Source organism: Magallana gigas, chromosome 10, assembly GCF_963853765.1.
Source record: "Magallana gigas chromosome 10, xbMagGiga1.1, whole genome shotgun sequence".
NCBI classification, from domain to species: Eukaryota; Metazoa; Mollusca; class Bivalvia; order Ostreida; family Ostreidae; genus Magallana; species Magallana gigas.
Window position 1 is genome coordinate 21,583,398 of NC_088862.1, and position 24,313 is coordinate 21,607,710.

General features: G+C 33.3%; 1 protein-coding gene and 1 long non-coding RNA gene across 2 annotated transcripts; both read right to left on the reverse strand.

The window, feature by feature from the left end:
* Positions 1 to 9,095: 9,095 nt before the first annotated feature.
* Positions 9,096 to 10,490, reverse strand: LOC136272516 (neuronal acetylcholine receptor subunit alpha-6-like). Its single transcript, XM_066074193.1, has one exon. It carries the CDS (start codon positions 10,471 to 10,473, stop codon positions 9,277 to 9,279), a length of 1,197 nt encoding a protein of 398 aa, XP_065930265.1. The 5' UTR covers positions 10,474 to 10,490; the 3' UTR covers positions 9,096 to 9,276.
* A 5,870-nt stretch (positions 10,491 to 16,360) lies between these two features.
* On the reverse strand, positions 16,361 to 22,163 carry LOC136272340 (uncharacterized). Its single transcript, XR_010710320.1, has 3 exons — positions 21,108 to 22,163; positions 20,892 to 20,977; positions 16,361 to 17,629 (listed from the first exon to the last, which is right to left on the reverse strand). It is a non-coding gene; the product is annotated as an uncharacterized lncRNA (long non-coding RNA).
* Positions 22,164 to 24,313: the final 2,150 nt, after the last annotated feature.

The window sequence follows — 24,313 nt, forward strand, 5'->3', positions numbered from 1 at the left end:
AATTTTGGTAGAGGGCCTTATGGACATCATAACCATGCAACCAGTTTTTTCCTCACATGCGTGGGAGTAGAGAAGAAGATTTTTGAAAATTTGGCTTTTTTTTGCATATTTGGCCCCATCCATGGCACCCCAGGGGTGGTAGAGCCATAAATTTCACAATTTTGATTCTTCTTACCATAGAGATGCTTCACACCAAAAATGGTAACGATTGGCCTGGTAGTTATCAAGAAGAAGTTAAAAATGTATAACTGTTAACGCACGACGCACGGCGCACGACGCACGACGACGGACGAAGACCAATTGCAATAGGTCACCTGAGTGACTCAGGTGACCTAATAAAAGCGACTGCACTTTGGCAGAAATTACTATAAAAACAGAAATAAAAGAGAGAAAACAAAAATGGAAGCTTGATTCCATAATGGCATATTCACGTTTTGCATGACCTGTCTGCTAGGGTTGTTTAAACAAACGTCTTTGCAGTGTTTTAACAAGTGTTACACAGCGAACAGCTGGCAAAGAGTCAACGTAAATCGCTCAAGTGATCTAAGTATTAGAAGATTTATCCAGTACGTGTAGGTTTTGCTCTTTGCTTTCGTGTCCCTTGTTTTAAAATTGGAGAAGAAAAAAAAATTAAAAACCACAACGTTATGTTTTTATCTCAACAATGAGTATCTAAATTTTAGAATATTTTAGAATATTATAATTAATTATAAGATAAAGTGAGAAAATCGTAAGAGCAGTGCAAAGTTCCGTCCCATAAAACATTGGTTGAAAGAAAAGGAACATTTCATTGTCTTTTTGTGGAATTTAAAAAAGATCAGTCTGATGCACTTTTTGAGAGAGAGAGAGAGAGAGAGAGAGAGAGAGAGAGAGAGAGAGAGAGAGAGAGAGAGAGAGAGAGAGAGGGTTTACAGACTAAATCCTAAATCCTTGTTGAACTTTTCGTTAAACTTTAAATCATGACTCCAACCAAAATATATGAATAATTTGAACCTTTGCAGACATTCAGTTTTAAAATTCTTTTATTCATTATACATATTTCTTACATCAAAGCACACATTTGAAACGATTTAAAGAAAAGTATCAATTACTAGTAGTCTTTTACAAAATCGCAGAATTGCAATTAATATAACATAATTACAAACTTTCACAAGTCAACACGCATAAAAGTATTCGGTGTAAAATACAGGGCAAGTACGTTCGAAAATTGACTGTCCTTTCGACAGATGTAAATTGTATGATAATATCAAAATATTGCATAAAAATGCGTCCACAATTTAAATACAATGTGTAAAATAAAATACTATCTGTAGTAAAGTATTCACCACTTTAGCTATTTTATTACTAAAGAGCTGAAATCCAATGCAATAACTACATTTCATTTTTATAAATTTTTGTAATAATGACAATATATATTTACGGAAAGTATTTTATTGCAAAATATGCATTATATGAGTTGCACTTTTTCATTGGTAATTATTTATGATGAAATTGCAGTTTACTACATCAATGGCTGACAGGCGATACTTATGGAATACAGAACCATATATGCCAACATGAACTAAAAGTATATGAATTTTTGTGTTTAATGATTAGTAGATACTAAAAGATTTATGAACATTTTGTTAGTCGTTTGTGATTTTTGATTATTAAGTCACCGAAAACAAAAGGAATAGGCGGCACAGGTTCTCAAAACTTAGAGTACAGTTTTTACGGCAAAGAAATGTCGGAATTATATGATTATTTGCAGTGAAGTTAAATTTTTTGAAGATAAGTCTAAATTTCATTTCACTTAATCATTATTATTAGGAAAAAAAAATAAGTTCTTGACACTGTAGGAAATAGCCTATGTCCGAACTCATGAAAAAAAAAATTGTCATTAGTTCTTACAACCACAAAGGTGTCAATATTGATCTTTCTTACGTGTTGACTATTATAAGATAGCTCGTGGAAGTTACAAAAAAGAAAATTTGTAAAAGGATGAAACAAAACATGTCAAAACATTTCGCAACTTCATGCCAGGTCACTTTTTCTTCTTCGTCTTCATAATTTAATTCTGATTTTGTGTCAAGAGGTTCCACCATGTCTTTTGTCTTTCTCCTCCTTCGAAGGTAAAGTGCCACTCGATTTATACACTGAGGGCCTGCTTTCTGGCAAGACTGGCCTTGTATACGCAAGCTGATGATAACAGCAATGACAACGAAGGACCCGTTGACAACGAACGTTACAAGAATGAAGCCAAGGGTGGAGACATTCGGTTCCGATGATTCCGGAAGGATGTCTTGGATGATTGTTAAATATACGACAATCGATAGCAGGACTGTTGTGGAAAACCCAACTCTCTCTCCTGAATCCGCAGGCAGAAGGAAAACGAAGCCCATTAGAAAGGCGATAAAAATTAAAGGCAGTATCAAGCTCACAACATAGTAAGAAGTCCTACGTTTCAGGAATAAATCAACAATAATTTCTTTATAATTGTACACATTTATTTTTGTGTACGTTGCCGAATCTTGGATCTCCCATATTCCATTTTCAGAATACAAATCGAGGACGACTTTTGGTGCCACAAATACAACGTCAATGTCTTTAGGTTCATAGCTCCAGACGTAGAATTTAAGGGAACATATCTGAGTATCAAAAGGATAGTTTGTAACATCAGTGTCACACACAGTCTCAAATGTTTGGATAGCATACCAGTTACATAACCCGGTACTTTCTACAACAATGGATAATCCTAAGCGCAGTCCAGTTATCTCTTCATAAGGATTAACGTTGATGAGATCCGGAAGCCAAAGAAGACTCTGTGAAATCACTGTAGAATTCGTTTGATTGTAATTTGCCGGGTTCCAAGAGAGTCTCTCGTCTATCCAATTAAGTTGAAAAACCCCGGTCAGGGAAAATTTTCCTGTGTTCAAGTCAAATTCTTTGATAGACAGCAAGCCAAAAGACATGTTCAGGGTCATCGGAAAAGATCTATCTCTTCCAGGCCGAAGACCCTTGCTGTAACCAGATAGTAACGCTGTTTGAAGGTTCTGTTCATCTTCAAGAGTATATGCAACTGTCAGCAAACCTCTGCTGGGGTAACATATGAGGATTAGAACTGCCCACAACGAAATCATTTTCAGAAATGAGTTTATGACAGGGGACGGTCTTTATATACTCAAAAACATGTTCTAAATAATGTCCACTGAAATATTATTGTTTAATATATGGCGGAAAATCACACCTGCACTTCGGGCGAAACTAAGACTTTCTTTTTCATTTTGCACACTCTAGGACATTGAAATTTTAAATGCAAAAAGGTTGTTGATTTCCTGAAGAGTTTTTGGCTATGCATTATTGAACATATTGTTTTTGCAACATAATCTTTAAATCATGCAAACAAACCGTGATACGCGTGTGTGTTAAATGGCTCGAGTAGTATTGACCAGTGGATCAGATTTCCTCTTTCCTGTAATTAGCAATTAGTAAACCAATTTCAATTTCATTTGTTGAACGTAATTGGAAAAACCGTCGATTCTTTTAGGTTTGATTGATCTGAAATTCTATCTTATATCGTTCATTTAAAAAAATACTGTTTGAAAGACTCAAAAGAGAAGTAAAAATATCTAATGTAGAGTACATGTTGAGCTCATTTACTTAATTATAGAATGCCGTGCTTACAGTTCCACAGCTCCGACAAATTTGACTGATATAAGGTGATTTTTGTGGAATAACTAAAATATGAAATACTAGTAAAACATCAACACTAAAGGAAACATTTTTTGGTCAATTTGAAAGACACATAGATAGCACCAACCAACCAAGTACAAAAAAAGAAAAGAAAATTTTTGTGACAATTTAGAGTATTCAAGTTTGTTTTGGTAAATAGTTTGAAGAGGTAACTCTTAGATATTTAAGATATAAAATTTAAAAACAGAAAGAAGTGCTGTTCATATGAAACTTTAAAGTCATATATAAAAAAGGAATGTGGCAAAATGTATCTAAGCTTTTGTAACCCAACAGATTTTGTATTTCATAGCTTCCAATTATTTTTCTTTTAAGGTTTATTAATTTATTACCATTTTTGACACATTAATAGAAGTAATAAATAAGTTTAACTAATTTATAAGATTTAATTTTAGTTTTAAAAAGACACACTAGACAATACCTTATTTGATTTCTTTAAGTTTGTAAAAATCTTGTTATTCATTTGATAACTTCCAATGAAACTATTTGAAAAACAATACTTTTCTTTTAATGATATTTTATTGTAAATAAAACTAAATGCGTTAGACATGAATTTCTTTGCGTACTCCAAAATGTAAAGCATGAATTTCTTAAATATATATGAGGATTGTTTTAGGAGGGGTGTATTATGTTCCCTCTTACCTGAAATTATTCATTAAAAATTTAAAATGTTTAATTCCATATTTAATTTTGAAATTTTAGAACATTTTCTGCTTCGGTCTTCTTAACTGAAAACTAGAAAAATTCAACTCAAATAATTACAAATAGATTTAAAATAAGACTAATGACAATATATCTATAATTGACCTGAGATCTGTTGTCAAGGATCCAGTGACGAAAAGATTAGTTGCATAAAGAGTTCAAAATCAATGTTAAAATCAAGGTTCATAATTGTGGATATTACATACTGCCCTTGAACGACATGCTTTTGCCTGTTAGTAAAACGCTGAAATTTTAGGTGCGTGTAGTACATTGACTTTCATAACCGTAAAGTCATTTAATTCATAGTATTTGAACTACATAATAAATCAAGGTTACAACACTAAGGTTTACTTGCATAAATCAAAGTTTGCGTGAACTTTCTTTTGTTCTATAGTTCTCGACGGTCTGTTAATGGAAATGTTAACAATTAGTTAGAGCAAGGTCATGGTGCTTTCGATTTTTGAGGATATTTTGTAACTTATTGACCCAGTACTTACTTCTCTGATCAGCTCTATGTTTCGTGAAACGAGAAACAACTGATTTGATTTGATAATCATATTTGAAATATGCATGCGTTTGCTAGGAAAACCATGTGTTTGGTTGATGATTTAATAAATGAGAAAATCATTTGATACATGTACCTATATAAAAATTTGCTGGTTCAATCCCCCCACCCCCCCCCCCCCAAAAAAAAAAACAAACCCAAAAAACCAAAAAAAAAAAACCCCAAAAAACAAATGCCCATTTCTACCAAATTGAATTAATCAAAACAAATGTATAAACTAAATCCAGTTGATATGAATATAGAAGAGTCGTGGATAAAAAATGAAGTAATGATTCACTAATTTTGGAAAGATATCATGTTGTTTAAATATGTTCATTGCATGAATAATGGTATTAAATATATTTATGATGAACAATGTCAATCTTTTGGTTTGAAAAAGCAAAAAGATAAAGTCTACCCGAGCTTAAGTGACATTTCTCACAAGAAATGCAGGAAAAGAAATAGTTTTTCTAAGCTAAAAAACATTTCCCACACAATTTCATCTAAAGAAAATTCAATTTTAAGTGTTATTGATGATCCTTACTAATAAACAAAGCACATTTAAAAAAGTAAATATTAATATGAATTTAAATGTATCACATAATTCTAATTTAGTGACATTTGGTACAATTTTTTCACACGTTTGCCATCATTTTCTATTAAAATAACTTATATTGTAAGCTCAGTAGGAAAAGCAAATACATTTTGAAAAAACACCGAACCAGCACAAGTTCAATTTTCATTTCGGAACTTTACAGTTTTTAGAATTTATTTTGGTGTTGGAAAAACTATCAAGAGTCTCTGATTAGAGCAAATTATAATTTTATATCAATCAATATATTCAATTGTATAGAAATCATTAAAATGAGAAGATTTAAAAATTAGTTTTCATATAATTAATCATGTAAGTTAAAGAACCAAAAAATTATGTCAATTTTTTCTGCTAATTTTTAGCAATTAAAAACAAAAACAACGGTAACAATTTCGTTGTTTTTCTCCTCTACGATACTTGAAATCTGTTCACTACATCCGGTAGTTCATTAAAACCCATTTCATTTTAAACGTAAAATTTTACAAGAATATGGTTGAGAAATTTGTCAAGGACTCAACAAAATTCGCTTAATCTGAGATTTGGCTTTATTCGCGTTCATAATAAACGACTTTTGTTTTATCCAAAATAAGAGACATTACAGATAAATTATTGAAAATTTAATGCGTGAACAGAACACCTTTAAACTGCCTAATGATCGTGTTATTTTATTAACGGCATCGGAGGTGTTTTGAAATATACTGAAGTCTTAGCAAATGGAATCGATAATAAATCATACTTTTGTTTCAGTATTGCCAAATTCTCATTTATAATAAGTTGAGCTTAAATGTAAGAAGACATCATAACACATTGTGATATTTTATACTTGAAATTATTTGCAGTGCTTATTTGATTACCTCTTTTAAATGCATTTTAAATACATATTTTCCTTATAATATTAATTATATTTTCTCCTTATATAGATGTTTATTATCTGTATGTTGAAGGATTCCTTATATTGCGGGGGAGTAGGGGGTGTGGACATAATTTTCATTTTTTATAGCTTTCAACAGATACATTTTTTTTTTTAATATTTAAATTTAACTTATTTATCATTTATTCTCCTCTTTTGCACAGATTGTTAAAATACGTTAAGAAAACATTGTATGAAATAATGTTTTAAAATGACCAAACGAAGGTTTGGAAACCTTTTATTCCACTGTGTACTCAAAGAATACGTGACGTAGGGATTTGTTACATAAACAGTTAAAATGTCCTTATATTGAAAATCAATTTGTAAATCAGAGTTCATAATTGAGGCTAGGATCAAATCCTTACAAAATCAACACGCCTTTGCTTGTAAAGAGCAGTGTCGAGATTTAAGGCGCGGAGAGTATAATGCCATTCATAGAATGTAAAACCAATTAATTCAAAGTATTCGAAGTGTTTTAAATGTAACAAAGCTGAAGGTGGGCATGTTGAAATCAAACCTTAGTTCCACGGTACTCGACTTCCTACAAATGGAGAGGTGGTGATTAATTAGAACAAGGCCAGTTAGTTACAATTTCGTTGACGACTGTGAAGTGCATTTCGATATTCATTTTTAAATCCGTTTTTCTAGTTTATGAATCGCAAAACAACTGAAATTATTTTCTTGCGCATCCCATAGTCTACACTTAATGATGTGTACAAGGAACATCTCTATATATTTTTTTAAAACTTTTAACTTGGCGCATAGCATACTTAAAACGGTAAAGTCCAATTTGATGTTTTTTGTTTTTAAGAAAAAAATATTTGGCTTTTTGCACACCTGCCACTGAATTCATGCAAATTCTGAAAAAAAAAATCTTAAAAAATAAGTTTCGAACAAAGAAGAAGCATTTTTGTAGCTCTACATTAGATACAGTATTTTGAAAAAAAGTTATAACAGCATTTTTGTGGCCGATGTCCTACATCCGCGCCGTATTAACCCAAACTATTCAGATTATTCTGGTCTTCATAAATGCCTACCATTTAATAAGGAATTGCAGATATAATCATGATTTTCTTGTAAGACGTTTGATTAAAATTAAAGCTTTTTAGACCAAAAAGTTAAACCAATTATTCTGAGCAGATTTTTCTTCAGTACCATTCGATTTAAGCCCGTATTCATACGATCAAGTCAAGCCAAGAAATTACTGCAGATTCCTTATTTTACGTGTGTTCTTTATTTCGCGATTCTACCTCTTTCTATCAAATCGCGAGGCATAAAAAAGCGATAGTTCAAAATTCGCGAGATTTCCTTCCCGCGATTATACACGGAAAGTAGATCCTCACGTTTAATAAGGAACATACTGTAAAGCATCAAGTCATAGAGACAGTGTATATATAGAGCTAATAATCTAGCAGAAAAATGGCGTTCAATGTTGCCTTATTGATTAAATGACACTCATTAAAATCGGAATTAAATTCTAATTGAGTAAATATATACATCAGTTGCGCTTTGACCATAAACTTCATCATGAAAAGAATGAAATACAAAGGATAAAAATATTAATAGGCAGAGTTAACATCAAATTCTTTGTTTACCGGTAGTTAACTGTTTCTGGAAAAAGAAACAAAGTTTTAAATGTACAGAATATAGACATTATAACAATGGTTGAAATAGCACAAAATCATTGTCGGTTTATATTGGCGAAATTGTTTACAGTAATTTGCTTGCAATTAGTTAAAAAATGCCACTTATCATAAAATTCGCAGAAAGTTTTCGAATCATATTTCTATATAGAAATAAAAATCTGCCTTCAGTTTTTGTTAATTAGTAATCGGCAAGTGTTTTAAAGGACGATAATTAATAGAACAAAGCGAAGTACGCTGCTAATTACTTAAAGTTTTGAAGGTCAATCTCCTTAATCTTATGGTAATGCAGACCGTCTTATAATTTGTTCTTACACACACGCGTAACATACAATCGTTTAAACTAAATCTTTTATGGTTTAATTTAGAAGAAGATTGTATTTTAATTACGGTTAACGAGTAAACAAATTAAATCCTTTATTAATATGCTAGAGCTTTTCAGTGTAACGCTAGAGCACCTCATCGTGTAATGATTATTTCCAGTGAAAAGCGAGATAACTCTTGCGATTCATTTTTATTTAAAAAAAACCCACCGATATTCTATTTACACAAGGAAAATAACAATGCCTGCATAAGTGCAAAAATATCATTTACACAACCTCCTTATATTGATATTTCTGATATCCTTCTAAGAAAAGATGGGAATCAGAAAGAAAACAATTTTACAATTTTTATTGCCAACAAATCTGCAACAATCATTGTATTTGAAATATTTCTTTTTCCATTACTGTTTTTACTTTCTTTTTTACTTCTTTAATATAATTGAATGCATTAATACATATTGATCGAGCCACAGTGTTGCTTAAAAAAATGTTTTACATATTTTTTATACCATAATTATGTATTTGTTTTCATTTTAAGCATTAAACATGATTTATTTGGTTAAAGCTGATTAACAAAATGCTTGCAACTGTTGGCCTGTAAAAACAAAGGTAAAATATTCACAAAGAAAAAAGAAAAAAAATCTGCTCCGTTGATCTTTTAATTCAAAAGAAGCTATTATTGTACACATTAATATCAAGAATGTATTGACTAAGTAATTGATTATTATTATAGCAATAACGCATCGATGCTATTTCTAAGACCGCTTTCAGATTTAGGTTCAATCAATGATAACTCGACTTATCGTTGGTGTTTTAATAAAAAAGAGAGCAGTCTACGTCAAAACGCTTAAGAAATAACATATACTCAAAATACAAAACACAACTTGCAAAACTACGAAGAAAATTAAATCAAGATCATTCGCCACTTCAGACCATGTCAGTACATTATCCTCATCCTTGTAATCTAATTCTATCTTTGAACCCAAGGGCTCTACCATATCTAAATCCTTTCTTCGTACAAAAAGGATGAGTCGGTTGATAAACTTGGGTACCGGTTTTTGACTACGCTGGTTCTGAATACGCAGGTTGATAATGACTACAATAACTATAAGTGATCCGTGGGCGACAAAAATGGAAAGGAAAATGCCAAGGATGGACACATGAGGTTCTGATGCCTCAGGTAGAATGTCTTGAATGATTGTGAGATACACAACAACCGACAGTAAAACTGAAAGGGAAAATCCTAATCGCTCTCCTGAATCTTGTGGTAGAAGGAAAACGAAACCCATAAGAAAGCTGATGAAGCCTATCGGCAATATCAAGCTTACAATATAATATGAAGTTCTGCGTTTAAGGGTTAGTTCGACTATGATTTCTTTGTCATTGTAGATATTCATCTGCGTGTACGTTGCTGAATCGTGGACCTCCCATATTCCATTTTCAGAGTACAGTGTGAGAAGGACTTTTGGTGAAACAAATGTGGAATCAATATCTTGAATGTATGAATATCCCCAAACATAGAATTTTATGCTACAGACTTGGGTGTCAAAGGGATACTTAGTGACATCAGTGTAACACACACTTTCAAAAGTCTTAATAGCAAACCAAGTACAGAGTCCAGTGTAGTCTACAACAATAGATAGTTCGTCGTGTCGAAGACCAGTTATATCCTGAAAAGGGTTCACGTTGATGAGATTTGGAAGCCACAGCTGACTCTGCAAGATGACAGTCGTATTTGTTTGGTTGTAACTTGCCGGATTCCAAGAAAGTCTCTCGTCTATCCAGTTCAGAACAAAAACCCCAGTCACAGAAAATTCACCGGAGCTTATGTCCAATTCTTTAATGGAAAACAAAAGAAATGTCATGTTCAGAGTCATAGGAATGGTTCTATCAATTCCCGGCCGAAGACCCTTATTGTATCCGGTGAGTAAGGCAGAATGGAGAGTTTGTTCATCTTGGAGCGTGTAGGCAAAGATGAGCCCTCTATTGATAAAGCAGCTCAAAACTACTACTGTCAACCATGATATCATTTTGTGTCTACAGTACATTACACATGGTATATCCGAATCAATGATTTAAATAGTATTTATTCCAATGTCAAATTATTGCTAAGATTTCCTTCTAAACTGCTATAACTTATGAAAATCTTAAAGTTTTGGTCCTGCAGACAAAGTCGTGTTACTGATACAATAAAACGGATTTAAAAGAACATCAAAGAGAATTACAATATGAAGTTCTGTATACATAATCAATAAAGTACTTAATTTTAATTGCTATTAAATGAAACACCCCAAAAAGAACCCTGAGCACTACTTTAAAGTACTTAACTTTTAATGGAAGGGTCCATCAACAAATTAAGCACATATAAAGCCTAATTGTTAGAGGATTTCCCGACTTGTTTGGAGATCTAATGGGTTGTGATTTGTATCGATATACTTAAGGCTTAATTACATTTGGATAATGTTTCAGTTGTAGATGGTCTTGAATAAATTCTGCGTGCGATTCTGTTTCATGGCGTTCTTAATATAAATTCAAATATCTAAATAAAACAATTTAAGAAGTTAATGTCTGAAAAAAAACCCGCACTTGGTTATTTACAAATGTTTTCCCTAGCTTTGTTTTTATCGAGCTAGGAACACAGTTAAGGTTTTCTGACCAGAAGCTTTCTCTTTTAATTAGTCATTTATGTTAATTTCAGCTGTCTTCGGTGAGTATCCCTTATCTTGTTTGCAGTGGATCCCCCGTTTGAGGACCACAAAGTGATTGCACTGTATAACAACCAGGAATTAAAGTAATCCTCATTAATTAATCAAAGTAGAAATAAAATTAGCTCTTTTAAATTCAAAATATTCGTTTAATATTTAATATTAATCACTCATTTGTGGAGTTAATTGGTGGAATAAGAGCGTTCAGATTGAATTTGATTGAATTTAAATGGAAGTTTAAGAAATCAATTCCTCATATTCCTGGTAATGTTTTTCTTTGTTTTGGTCAAATTTAAAATGTCTCTGCATAATATGCATAGTAATGAGTGTATTAAGTAGATAACTGCTTAACAACACAATGTTAATGGCTTTTCATAAGAAATAAAACTAATGATTAATGTTACGTTTTGTTTTTACTTCAAATAAAAATGATACATAGATAGATAGATAGATAGATAGATAGATAGATAGATAGATAGATAGATAGATAGATAAAAGATAGATAAATCAACACATTTTTGATGATAAAAATGAACCTTTTGTCACGGTGGATATTTTTTTGGCAATAATAAAATTTGAAATCACGAGGAGATGAGTATATGTGTTTGAAAAAGTACAGTGGAATTTCCATTTTCCCCGTTATCAAAGTGACCTCTGCAAGGCTTTGTTTTTAAATAGAAATAGGAAATAAAAAATAATCCACCAGTTAGAATGTATTAAATTTAAAGTAAGACATTTGAAGACATTGATATATCTCAGATAACTGCAATGTAAATATACAAGCATTTACCGGTTTACCAAATAGTTGTCGTAACATTTGATGGCTTCTATAGCAAATATCAAAATATCATCAACAAATCGCTAAAATCCTTGAAAGCATATTTAAGACGGACAGGATACATGTACTTTCAACAATTTTCCACCATATAAATGGATACATTCACGACAAAACTATGCAAAAGTATATAAATGACGATACGCAAAACACAAAATTAGTTAATATAAAACAAGCTTTGTCATACATTCTTAATACATCTGGCCAAGTGACTTCATCAGTTATGTTGTCACATTCTTCTTGCTTGGTATCAAGTGTATCTTCAGATATTTTATTTCGTCTCTTGAGTGAACATGTCATGAGACGACTTAAACTTTTAGGAACAGGACTTTGGGATGGCCGACTCTGAATCCAGAGGCTGATGATGACTTCTATGACAACGAATGATCCGGTCACAACGTACGTCACCAGAATATAACCAAGAGTTGATATATTTGGTTCTGACGATTCAGGCAACATTTCCTGAATAATCGTAAGATAAACAATCACAGAGAGAAGAGAAGTTGTAGAAAACCCAACTCTTTCCCCAGACTCAACTGGAAGAAGAAATACAAAGCCCATAAGGAATGAAACCGAAACAATTGGTAATATCAAACTCACGATATAATACGGAGCTCTGCGTTTTAATATGAATTCGAAATTTATCATTTCATAATTGCGGAAATCTAACTGAATGTAGGATGAAGAATCAATGATATCCCAAACGCCATTTTTAGAGTAATATACAAACTCATCTACACCTGGTGGCAAACATTTGGATTTAATTTCTGCTGGAGGATATCCCCAAACGTAGAATCTCATTGCACATGTTTGAGTATCAAAGGGATATTTTGTCACATCCGCTTTACATATGACTTTCAATGTTTGCAGAGCAAACCACACACAATATCCACTACTGAATACTCTTACCGCCGATGCATCCGTTCTTAAATCAGTAACATCGTCATAAGGGTTTATGTTCACAAGATTTGGAATCCATATTTTTTTCTGAGAAATAGATATATTGTTTGTATTGTTAAAGGCCGCCGGATTCCAGGAGAGTCTTTCATCTACCCAAGTCAGTAAAAACATAGCAGTTAGCGAAAGCTTTCCCTTATTTAGATCAAAATCATTTATGGAATATAGATAGGACATTATGTTAAGTGGGAGAGGAATACTTCTATTCATTCCAGGACGAATTTCTTTATTATATCCTGAAAATAAGAAAGCATGCAAGTTTTCTTCATCAACACGGGTTCCAGCAAGGACTAGTCCTAGTTTCAGGAGGCAGAAGACGAGTAAAGATCCCGACCAGAAATTCATCATGTACACTAAATAAATGCTCACTGCAAATACTTTTTATATATTTCCTCAAAGTATTTATGATATTTCATAAATTGTAAATGTTTATGTTTGTATCCAAATATACAGGAATTTGTACGAAAATATTCAACGTATTTAACGTCCGATTTAAAGAATTGACACTCGCTGTTGATGCTGTCAATTATATCCACAATCTGTACGATGATGGGTATTTATGTGTATCCTGATTTCTTTAATGCAAGAAATTACTTATACATTGAAAATTAGATAGGTCAAAAGAATTGATTGATAAAGTGGGCTCATTTTTAAAAGTCGGAAACCGTTACAATTAGTTTAAAATGTGTCACCGGATATCACCACGAATCAATTCCCATTATATATCGTTCGATATTTGCTAAAACCTTTGGTTTAGATGAACTAGTGGCTCTTAAACCGACTGACTTTTATTTTAACATACTTGCGTTTAAACAAATAAGAAACAAATCTAGTAAAAATGATGTTCTTTTTATTAATTTGATATATGTCATGTAATAAACAATGAACGATTGTGATTAGCAGAGCGATTAAATTCCCAATATATTTCAAGATGGAATAGGACACTTGTCGATGATAAAGTGGATGAAAGTACACTATAATCAAAATACTTTCATAGGTTTAGAGGTTTCGCATTTTTGGACAAATCAATTATTCTGAGCAGTGTCGTATTCAGTACAATTAGATATATGTCCTTATTTATACGGTCAGGTTAAGCCAAAAAATAAAGCATCAAATCGCAGAGAAAATGCATTTTAGAAATGATATTCTTGCAGAAAATTGACTTAAAATGTTGCTTTATTGATTAAATGACACTTTCATTTAATCAGTATTGAATTTGAATTTCAGAAATGACCATAGACTTTATTAAAAAAAAAAAGATAGACAAAGGGCCAAACTCTTGGTGCACAGAGATGAGTTCAATTACCTTAATAAGTTAGTTTCTGGAGAAAGAAACATGGTTTAAGATGTAAAGAATGGGGACATTTTAACAGTGGTGAAAATAACACAAAATCTATGTCGGATTATATTGAGGTAATTATTTAAAATTATTTACTTGCTATCAGTTCGAAAATGCCACTTATGATAAAATCCGTAGAGAGTTTCCAGATCAGTAAAAATAAAAGTCTTCCTTCAGTTTTAGTTAATCAGTACTCGGCAAGTGTTTAAAAGACGATAGTTAAGAGAACAAGGCGACATATGCTGCTATATACTGAGTGTTTTATTTGCAAATCTTCTAACCTTATGGTAATGCAGACTTACTTAAATACAAAAAACATACCTTCATTTAAGCTTTACCTTATAATGTATAACTTAGAAGTAGATTGTATTTTTTAAGGTTGATGTGTAAGCTGATGTTATCCTTTATCAATTTGTTTGGGCTCAGGGTAGCTTACCCTGTAATAGTTTATTCCAATAAAAAGAAAGATAACTCTTGCAAGATATTTCTTATGAAATTGTGAACTGTAATACGGAGCATTTTAAATCAGATGTTGTTTATTTTCGCAAGCTCAAAAACTTAAATCCCGTATGGATGCACAGACTCAAACACGGACCGAACCATCACTACACAGAAATTCAAGAGTATTCAATTAAATTTATTCAAAACACCAACAATATGTAGCCAAGTGCATAATTGTAGACTCCGTTCTTACTTTCCGGATTTTTGTATCTCTATCGTGACCTGTTATGGTTTTATCATTGAACTTGGTGACGTAACACAAATTGAGAACTGTGACCGATAGATGCCATGTGCGTTACCTTTGATGGCCTGTAAGCTACTTTGAGCCACTTGGGCGACTCCACAGGTGTGTACTTGAATTTAAATGTGTATTTTCATATTATTTTATCTAAGAATAATCGTTAAAATCATCTGTAATTCTTTTGAATGATGCAATCTATGCACTGATCACAATTGTGTATTCCCGCCATTTCGGTAGCTTCACCATTCAGTCGTTTGCGCGGGTAGGTTAAGGCAACTCCGAGTTTAATGACCGTAAAAATTATGATCAATTTAAAAAAATTTTATTTTTATGAAAACAGCGCGGGATAATAATACCAAGTGAAAGAGTTCACCAAGATATTATATTTCTACTTTGGAATCGACTCAATGTTTGAAGCTGCCGTGCCATGGTATCACGTGACAGTTAAAAATAGATCACTTTTTTACCTTAACAAAAAATCAAAAAGTGTAACACTACCCCGAAGTTCATTTGTATGTTTGCTACAATAATTCGATTGGCAATTAGTTCATGTTTATTAGTATTACTGCTAGAATCCTATTGTACATCGCATAAAATAAATATTGTATATATTTATCGGAAACCCTCTCAACTTCTAAAATTTCATTGAAAATACTACGTATTTTTCGTTTAAAACAACAAAGCACACGATTCTAGCAGCACTTTTCAGGTAGTTTAGGTCATATACCGTTGCTATTCACCAAAATCATCTTTCCTAATATCCGGGGTAGTGTTACACTTTTGCCATTTGTTGTACACACTTACAGGGGAAAGGCTGATCAAGCCATATAACTGTCGATCTGCTTACCTTATAACACTCGCTGATTAAACAAAATATCCATGCCTGTATTATCCTGATTATATTCTAACTGACACTCATCTAAATCTTAGGTATCTGTATTAAATAAGTCTTATTTCGGCATTGTTTACACTGCATTCCGATAATTTGTCTCCCGACATGATCTTCTCTTTTAAACATGCTTGTGACGTCATAAATGTTAATTATATGTAATAGAGAGAAATTGAAGATATATTCAGTTAGAAGAGTTTCTAGTGATATTTTATGTCTGTAGTTTTTATAATTTAAACCAGAGATAAAGTTAAAATCGACATGTTTCTGAGTAAAATATGACATCATGCTGCTTATTGTGACGTCAAATCGATCAGAGGAATTTGATCGCTGTTAGTTGCCTTATCATACCTGCATGATGTTTATCTGTAGAAATACTTTTATTCAGTATTACTGATACAACTATCGAGTTGTTTTATTGATTATATAATACTGTGAAATGAGTGTTACGAAATTTATTTCTCACATCCCAATACACATTCCCTATTGCAACAAAAGTCCACATACACCATATCAAGAAGTGAATTTCCGTTAAATACATCGTATGATGATCATTCGCTGTGTACTAAGATATTTTATTATTCATGTATTCTTTGTTTACAATTACCAATCAATGTCGAAATTATCGGCGAGAAATTATCCCGAGTTTCCTCGACGATTCATTTGGTCTTATTTATACTTCCATGATTATTTAAACCCTTTTGTTTCATTAATTCCTCAATCACAACTCCCTCTATTGCTTTTCAATAATACATATCGTCAAAACGCCGTTATTCACGCGTTTCAGTTCTCCCATCTTGTTTACTGCTTTCCCCATTATGGCGGGTTTGTATAGCATGCGGTATGACGTCATAACGGCCGAGCCCGATGCCTTAAATAACGAGCTCAGCTGTTTGCACAGGGAGTTGGCTTGATCTGCCACGGCAGATCAGACGGTCGAGTCCACATCTGGACAGCATCCACACACTGGAAATGACCGTGGAAATTTCCCGTTGGGTAAATGCTCGATAATTTAGCAGTGGGAGCTGATGCAATAACCTTCTTTTATTAATCAATTTATTATATTTAAGTATATAGGCTACAGGGGAAAGATTGTATAGGAACGGGACTCCCGCACGGTTAAGCGGGATATTTAGAGCTATATTAAGGGTTTTGGCTATTTGTAATATTTGTATTTTAATCCCATCAAGTTGGGAATTAATTTATGTTATATTTACACTCCCAGAGTCTTGGGACTATCCTCGTTTAATAAACTGAAATATCTATATTTTATTTGAATCCTGACTTTGAGTTTTCTTTGGTACCAATATACAGATTTGGGAGACCCACAAGTTGCGTTTCACAACATCCCGGGTTATATATAAAACCCAAGTTCATTAAAACATAATTTATAAGCGGGACAGTTTTAAAAACGCAACATTGGTGTCAGAAGTGGGAGAGTTTTAAAAACGCAACATTGGTGTCAGAAGTGGGATCATATTTTTTTAATTCCCAATATATCTGATTGGACAAAGAACATAAACTCAAAATAACATTTTTTTAGTAGTAATTTTTCTATAAATTTTTGTGTAAAAATGTCCCGGGAGAATAGTCCATTGGGAGATTCCAGTGAGATAATCTTCAATCCAAGATCAGTTGGGATAAGTGAAGATGCATCTCAAGGGGGGAGTGACTTCAGAAATTCTTGTTCTCCCGATTTATCATCAGCTCCCACAGCATCTGAAAATGTAAATGAATTATTGTTAAAAGCTATTGAAACAATGAATAGGGATGTGGTTTGCATGAAACAAGATTTGGGTGAGGAATTATCCCATATTAGGGAAACGTCCCGAGGTTTACAAGAGAGAATTGGGATGCTGGAAAACAATGTTAATGTAAATTCCCAGTCAGAGTATGGGAGACATACAGAACATGTAAATCCCAGGCATTTACCATTTGTAGGGGCAGGGGAAAGTTTCCACTGTGACAGAGTCCCATACCCCCCATTTCAAAGGGTCAATAGAAATGAAAACAGTCATCAAAATATGGTGTTCAATCCAAAGCCCACAGTATCTCTAAAACCTCAAACATATGATGGGTCTGAAGATTTTGAAGAATATTTATCCCAATTCAAAATACTGGTTGATTTGCATGGGTGGGATTATTGCACCAAATCCCTTTATCTGGCCAGTAGTCTTACTGGGAATGCTAGAGCAGTATTGGGAGAGCTAAGTGAAATTCAAATAAGGGACTTTGATTCCCTAGTCAAAGTTCTCAGCATGCGCTATGGGTCAGTGGAAAGATCAGAAATGTTCAGGGCAAAACTGAAAAATAGAGTAATGGGAACCAAAGAATCTCTATCGGAACTATCCCAGTCTATTAAAAAGTTAGTCCGTCAAGCCTATCCTACAGGTGACCCAAACTTGTTAAACATTTTGGCACTCGATCATTTTATAGATGCCCTCCCAGATCCTAACATGCGGTTACGGCTCAGAGAATCCCGGGTAAGAGATATAGGGGAGGCTGAAATTATGGCCATAAGATTGGAAACATACAAAATGGCAGATGCCCAGAGGCAAAAACCAATAAACGTTGTTTCTTCCAATGCCCCAAAAGATGAAAATAAAGAAATTATATCTCTCCTGAAAACCATTCAGGATACCCTAAGTCAAACAAACCAGAACTCCCAAAATTTTGGTAGACTTCCACAAATGCAGAGAAATCCCAGTTTCAGAAATTGTGACAATGGGAGAAGTTATCAAAATAGGTATAATGGGGGAAATAATCAGTTCAGAAACCATAATATGGGAATCCCTCAGTGGAAAAACCATAGGTTTAATGACAGCTATCACTCTCAAAATAGAGACCAGTCAAACGGTCAAACGTCGGGTTTAAGGGGCGAAAGTCGGCGTCCTATGGCAACAAGCCTCGGAAACAGTCAATAAAGAAAACTAAAGGGGAAGATCCGGTATCAAGAGATAAGAAAACAGAGTGTACAATTGAAAATGAAAGTATTGAGAAGAGTAAAGATAATCCCATCCCTACACTTCCTAAGTCAGTTCCCAAGAGCATAATAGTGGGAGATGTAAAACAAGGCAATGAAGGAATTTTTATAACAGGGAAGGTTGGGAATGCTAATACAACACTTTTAGTGGATACCGGATCAAGTGTGACAATTATTAACCCCAAATTATTAAGAGAAGTAGATTTAGAAAATAGATCAGATTTAGTTATAACTGAAAGTAGCCTTAGATTGAAATCAGCTAAGGGAGATGACATCCCAGTAGTGGGAGAGTGTACACTCAGTATTTTTCTTGGAAATATGAAATATTTCCACAATGTAGTCGTAGCAGAAATTGAAAATAGTTGTATATTAGGAGTTGACTTTATGTCAAAGTTTGCTTGTGGTATTTGCATGAAGCAGAGATTATTTAGGATACAGGGAGTAGAGATCCCTTATTTTAGTGACCAATCAGAGATTACGGAATGTAGCAGAATTGTTTTATCAGAGGATTTAGTTGTTCCTCCCAATTGTGAATTTGTAGCACCCGCTAGAGTAGAGAGCCCTAATTTTTATAGAGGGCCAGCTATTGTTGAACCAGTAGAGAAATTTATGGAGAAGAAAAATGTACTTGTGGCAAAGTCATTAGTTAAAGTGTCAGGGGAGAGTGTCCCATTACGATTTTTGAATTTTAGTTGTGAGAGTTTAAAACTCTACAAAGGGAGTGTGGTAGCTACAATTGAAAGAGTTGAAGATGTAGATGTAGAAAATGCTGATACAGAAGTAGTTAGGTCAGTGTGTTACAGAGATGAGGGGGATCCCTCGGCTTTACCAGATCATTTAGAACAGATTATTGACAAGGTTCATGAGAGCATAAGTGTTGAAGAGAAGCAAAAATTAGCAAATTTTTTGAAAGAATACCAATCAAGTTTTTCATGTTCATCATCAGATATGGGAAAGACAGACTTAGTTAAACATTCCATCAATACGGGTAATGCAAGACCCATTAAACAACCCCCTAGGCGTATTCCCTTAGCCAAAATGGCCGAAGTGAGAAGGGAGATAGATGATATGTTAGAAAGGGAAGTTATTGAGACATCAGACAGTCCATGGAGTTCTCCCATAGTCCTTGTTAAGAAAAAGGACGGGACAATCCGGTTCTGTATAGACTATAGAAAAATAAATGATGTCACTGTTAAGGATAGCTATCCTATACCTAGAATTGATACTACGTTAGATGCGTTGTCTGGAGCAAAATGGTTCTCCACTATAGATTTAAAGAGTGGGTATTGGCAGGTGGAGATGAAACCTGAAGATAAGCCCAAAACTGCTTTTTCAATCCCAGGGGGTGGTCATTGGCAATTTTTGAAAATGCCATTCGGCTTGTGTAATGCCGGAGCCACTTTTGAAAGATTAATGGAGAGAGTTTTGTCTAACCTCTCCTGGAAGGTCTGTTTGGTATATTTAGATGACATTATTATATTGTCCAAAACTTTTGATGAACATTTAGAGAATCTGACACTAGTTTTTGAGAGGTTAAAGGGTGCAAATTTAAAAATGAACCCAAAGAAATGTATTCTTTTACAAAAAGAGGTATCCTGTTTAGGAGATACTGTTAGTGAGGAAGGGGTTACACATGTAGTAGCTACTGACCCTCCACAAATAGAAGAAATCAAGCACGAGCCTATTCATAGAAGTATTAATGAAGTACCCAGTCATCAAGGTCCTTGCTTGTACCATTAAAACCTTATCGATAAAGCTAGACCACTGTATAACTTGATGGAGAAAAACATTGAATTTGTGTGGAACAAAGACTGTAATAAAGCCTTCGACAAATTCAGGAGAGCCTTGATAAGTACTCCCTTCAGCATACCCAAAGGAGGAAAAATTGTCAACCATAGATACGAACCAGTCGTTTAAAAGCGGATTTCAACTGAATAAAGACTGTGTGATAATTTTTCAGAAACAATGAATCCATTTGATATTTAAAGAAAAAATTACCAGGACTGAAGTTTTCGTGAAGTACCATTAGGAAGTGCCTGTCATCACGAACAGCTGCGGGTGGATCTTCCAGGAGTTGGAATATTCTGCAAGTGAAATGAAACAATGATGATATATTACATGTTTATTATTACCTGTGATACTATTTGTATATGTGTTGATATTATTGATGATTTGTTTTATGTATATTGTTATGTTAAAAACAAGTATAATTACCTTTTTCTAAGTTAGGTAAGAAATTCACTTGATATCAGATGGTTGATTCCATTCGAGGACGAATGCTTTTCAAGGGAGGGAGCTGTGTTACGAAATTTATTTCTCACATCCCAATACACATTCCCTATTGCAACAAAAGTCCACATACACCATATCAAGAAGTGAATTTCCGTTAAATACATCGTATGATGATCATTCGCTGTGTACTAAGATATTTTATTATTCATGTATTCTTTGTTTACAATTACCAATCAATGTCGAAATTATCGGCGAGAAATTATCCCGAGTTTCCTCGACGATTCATTTGGTCTTATTTATACTTCCATGATTATTTAAACCCTTTTGTTTCATTAATTCCTCAATCACAACTCCCTCTATTGCTTTTCAATAATACATATCGTCAAAACGCCGTTATTCACGCGTTTCAGTTCTCCCATCTTGTTTACTGCTTTCCCCATTATGGCGGGTTTGTATAGCATGCGGTATGACGTCATAACGGCCGAGCCCGATGCCTTAAATAACGAGCTCAGCTGTTTGCACAGGGAGTTGGCTTGATCTGCCACGGCAGATCAGACGGTCGAGTCCACATCTGGACAGCATCCACACACTGGAAATGACCGTGGAAATTTCCCGTTGGGTAAATGCTCGATAATTTAGCAGTGGGAGCTGATGCAATAACCTTCTTTTATTAATCAATTTATTATATTTAAGTATATAGGCTACAGGGGAAAGATTGTATAGGAACGGGACTCCCGCACGGTTAAGCGGGATATTTAGAGCTATATTAAGGGTTTTGGCTATTTGTAATATTTGTATTTTAATCCCATCAAGTTGGGAATTAATTTATGTTATATTTACACTCCCAGAGTCTTGGGACTATCCTCGTTTAATAAACTGAAATATCTATATTTTATTTGAATCCTGACTTTGAGTTTTCTTTGGTACCAATATACAGATTTGGGAGACCCACAAGTTGCGTTTCACAACATCCCGGGTTATATATAAAACCCAAGTTCATTAAAACATAATTTATAAGCGGGACAGTTTTAAAAACGCAACATTGGTGTCAGAAGTGGGAGAGTTTTAAAAACGCAACATGAGTTTTGATCACATTATTGAAATTTTCTGATCTGTGGGGTAAATGTGTTTAGGTATTCCGGAAACTGCGTTTCCGTTCATACTGAAGTCTCAGTTTAGGTTCTGTAATTATGTAGCAAATAATTTTTCCTGTTATCATTGTTTACAATGATTACTTGCTTGATATTTGACATGATGGTGATATTTTCTTTAATGTTAAAACGGTGTGACCGTTGGACCCAGCGCAGATTTAACACAATGCAGTTTGATTTTTGTATAATAAAATCTATTTTAAACGCACACAGTAGAATCCGCTAACATGGTTGCCTACTCAAATCATTCGTCAAAGTTAAACTAAACGTCGCGTGCTCAGTCTACATTATGACGTCATATTTCAGACGTAAAACGTTCAAGTTTTGTCTTCGGAAATAGCCGAAGAAAGTTACGTGATTCTGATTTTTTTAAATTTCTTCTTTCATTGTTGATTAATTTAATTCATATGAATGGCAATGTAATAAAATTGAATACTTTATTTAAAGATCAGTTCCTTGACGTTAATGTTTTTATTTTCCATCTGATAATTTGATAAGACATACATAGAACAAGTCGTGTTTCTTGATTGAAGCACTATTGAAACTTATCTGGTTTCCTTTCTAATTTCTTTTAATTCAAATTACCTTATATTGAAACACTGGAACTTATTTAATCGAAAATAGGGGCAATAAACATCGATAAGTACCAGTCAATCAATGATCGAACTAACTTTTTAAAAACAAAATGGCTGCCAATATGGCGGCACCCAGGGCTGGAAGAATTTTTTTGGGCCATAGTACCCCTGATTCAACTTTCATTTTTCACTGATTTTCTTATATATACGTGTTACCATTAATCCTCGCTTCGCGAGGCGGGCTTTGCCCGCCTCTCGCTGCGCTCGGTATTAAATGCTCAAATACAGTTAGTGATTATGCATTCTTTTCATATGTTTGTATGTTGAGCTGCTAAGTAATGAAGGTTGTGAAATGGTGATTTTAAGTATCCTTGTCGGGTTGTTAAATAAACACATAATATGTTTATGATAGGGAACTATAGACACCAGGAGGGTTGTGTCCTATTTAGAATGTATTATAATGTTCACTATTTGTGTGTAGGTAACTTTGTATATTTATAACAACACTATCCAGTGAATGATATAATGATCTTCTTGAGTGTTGATATGTACTTGCAGCATAACTGCTGTTTCTTTATTACTATAGTTACTAAAGCTGGGCACATGACCCAGACCTGTCCTAGCAATATTTTGTATAACTGATTACATTATAATATGTATCTTGGTGCATATAAGGTGAAATCAATGTAAGATATTTTTGAAAGTTACTTTGTTTAATAGTTCAATACATATAATAAGAATTTTCTTGTAATTTTACAGGCTGCCTTCTGTTTTGCAATAAAAGTTGTAAATCCACAAACGATTTCGGCTTCAAATATATTATTAACGCCAGAGAAATACCATTTCATGGATAAGTTCAAAATTACACAACTTCCATATAATGATATTTCTTTAATGATTATTTAATGATATCCTTCATAGAAATAAATGGTATCTGAAACAAAACAATTTTACAATCTTTATTGCAAACAAATCTGCACCAATCATTGCATTTGAAAAATGTCCTTTACCATTAATATTTTTACCTTTCCGACTTCTTTTATGTAATTGAATTCATTAAAAATATAATGATCGAGCCAACATTCAGCTAAAATATATGTTTTACAGACTCATATGTTATATACCATAAGGTTTTATTTATGTATACGCATAATTCTTAATCTGTTTGGATCAATGCTGTTTTAACTGTTGGCATGTGTAACAAAGAAAAAACTATCCAGAAAGAAGAAGGAAAAAAAAAATCAGTTGCGTTGATCTTTTTATTCAAATCAAGCTATAATTGTACATATAGGATATACATGTAGTCAATTATAAGTTACTCTTAAACACACAAAACCAGAATTTACCTCTAAAAACCCCCAAAAGATCGCAAAATATAAATATATAAAATAATATCACAAATATATTGACCAAGTAACCTATTACTATTATAGTAATAACGCATCGATACAATTTCTGAGAC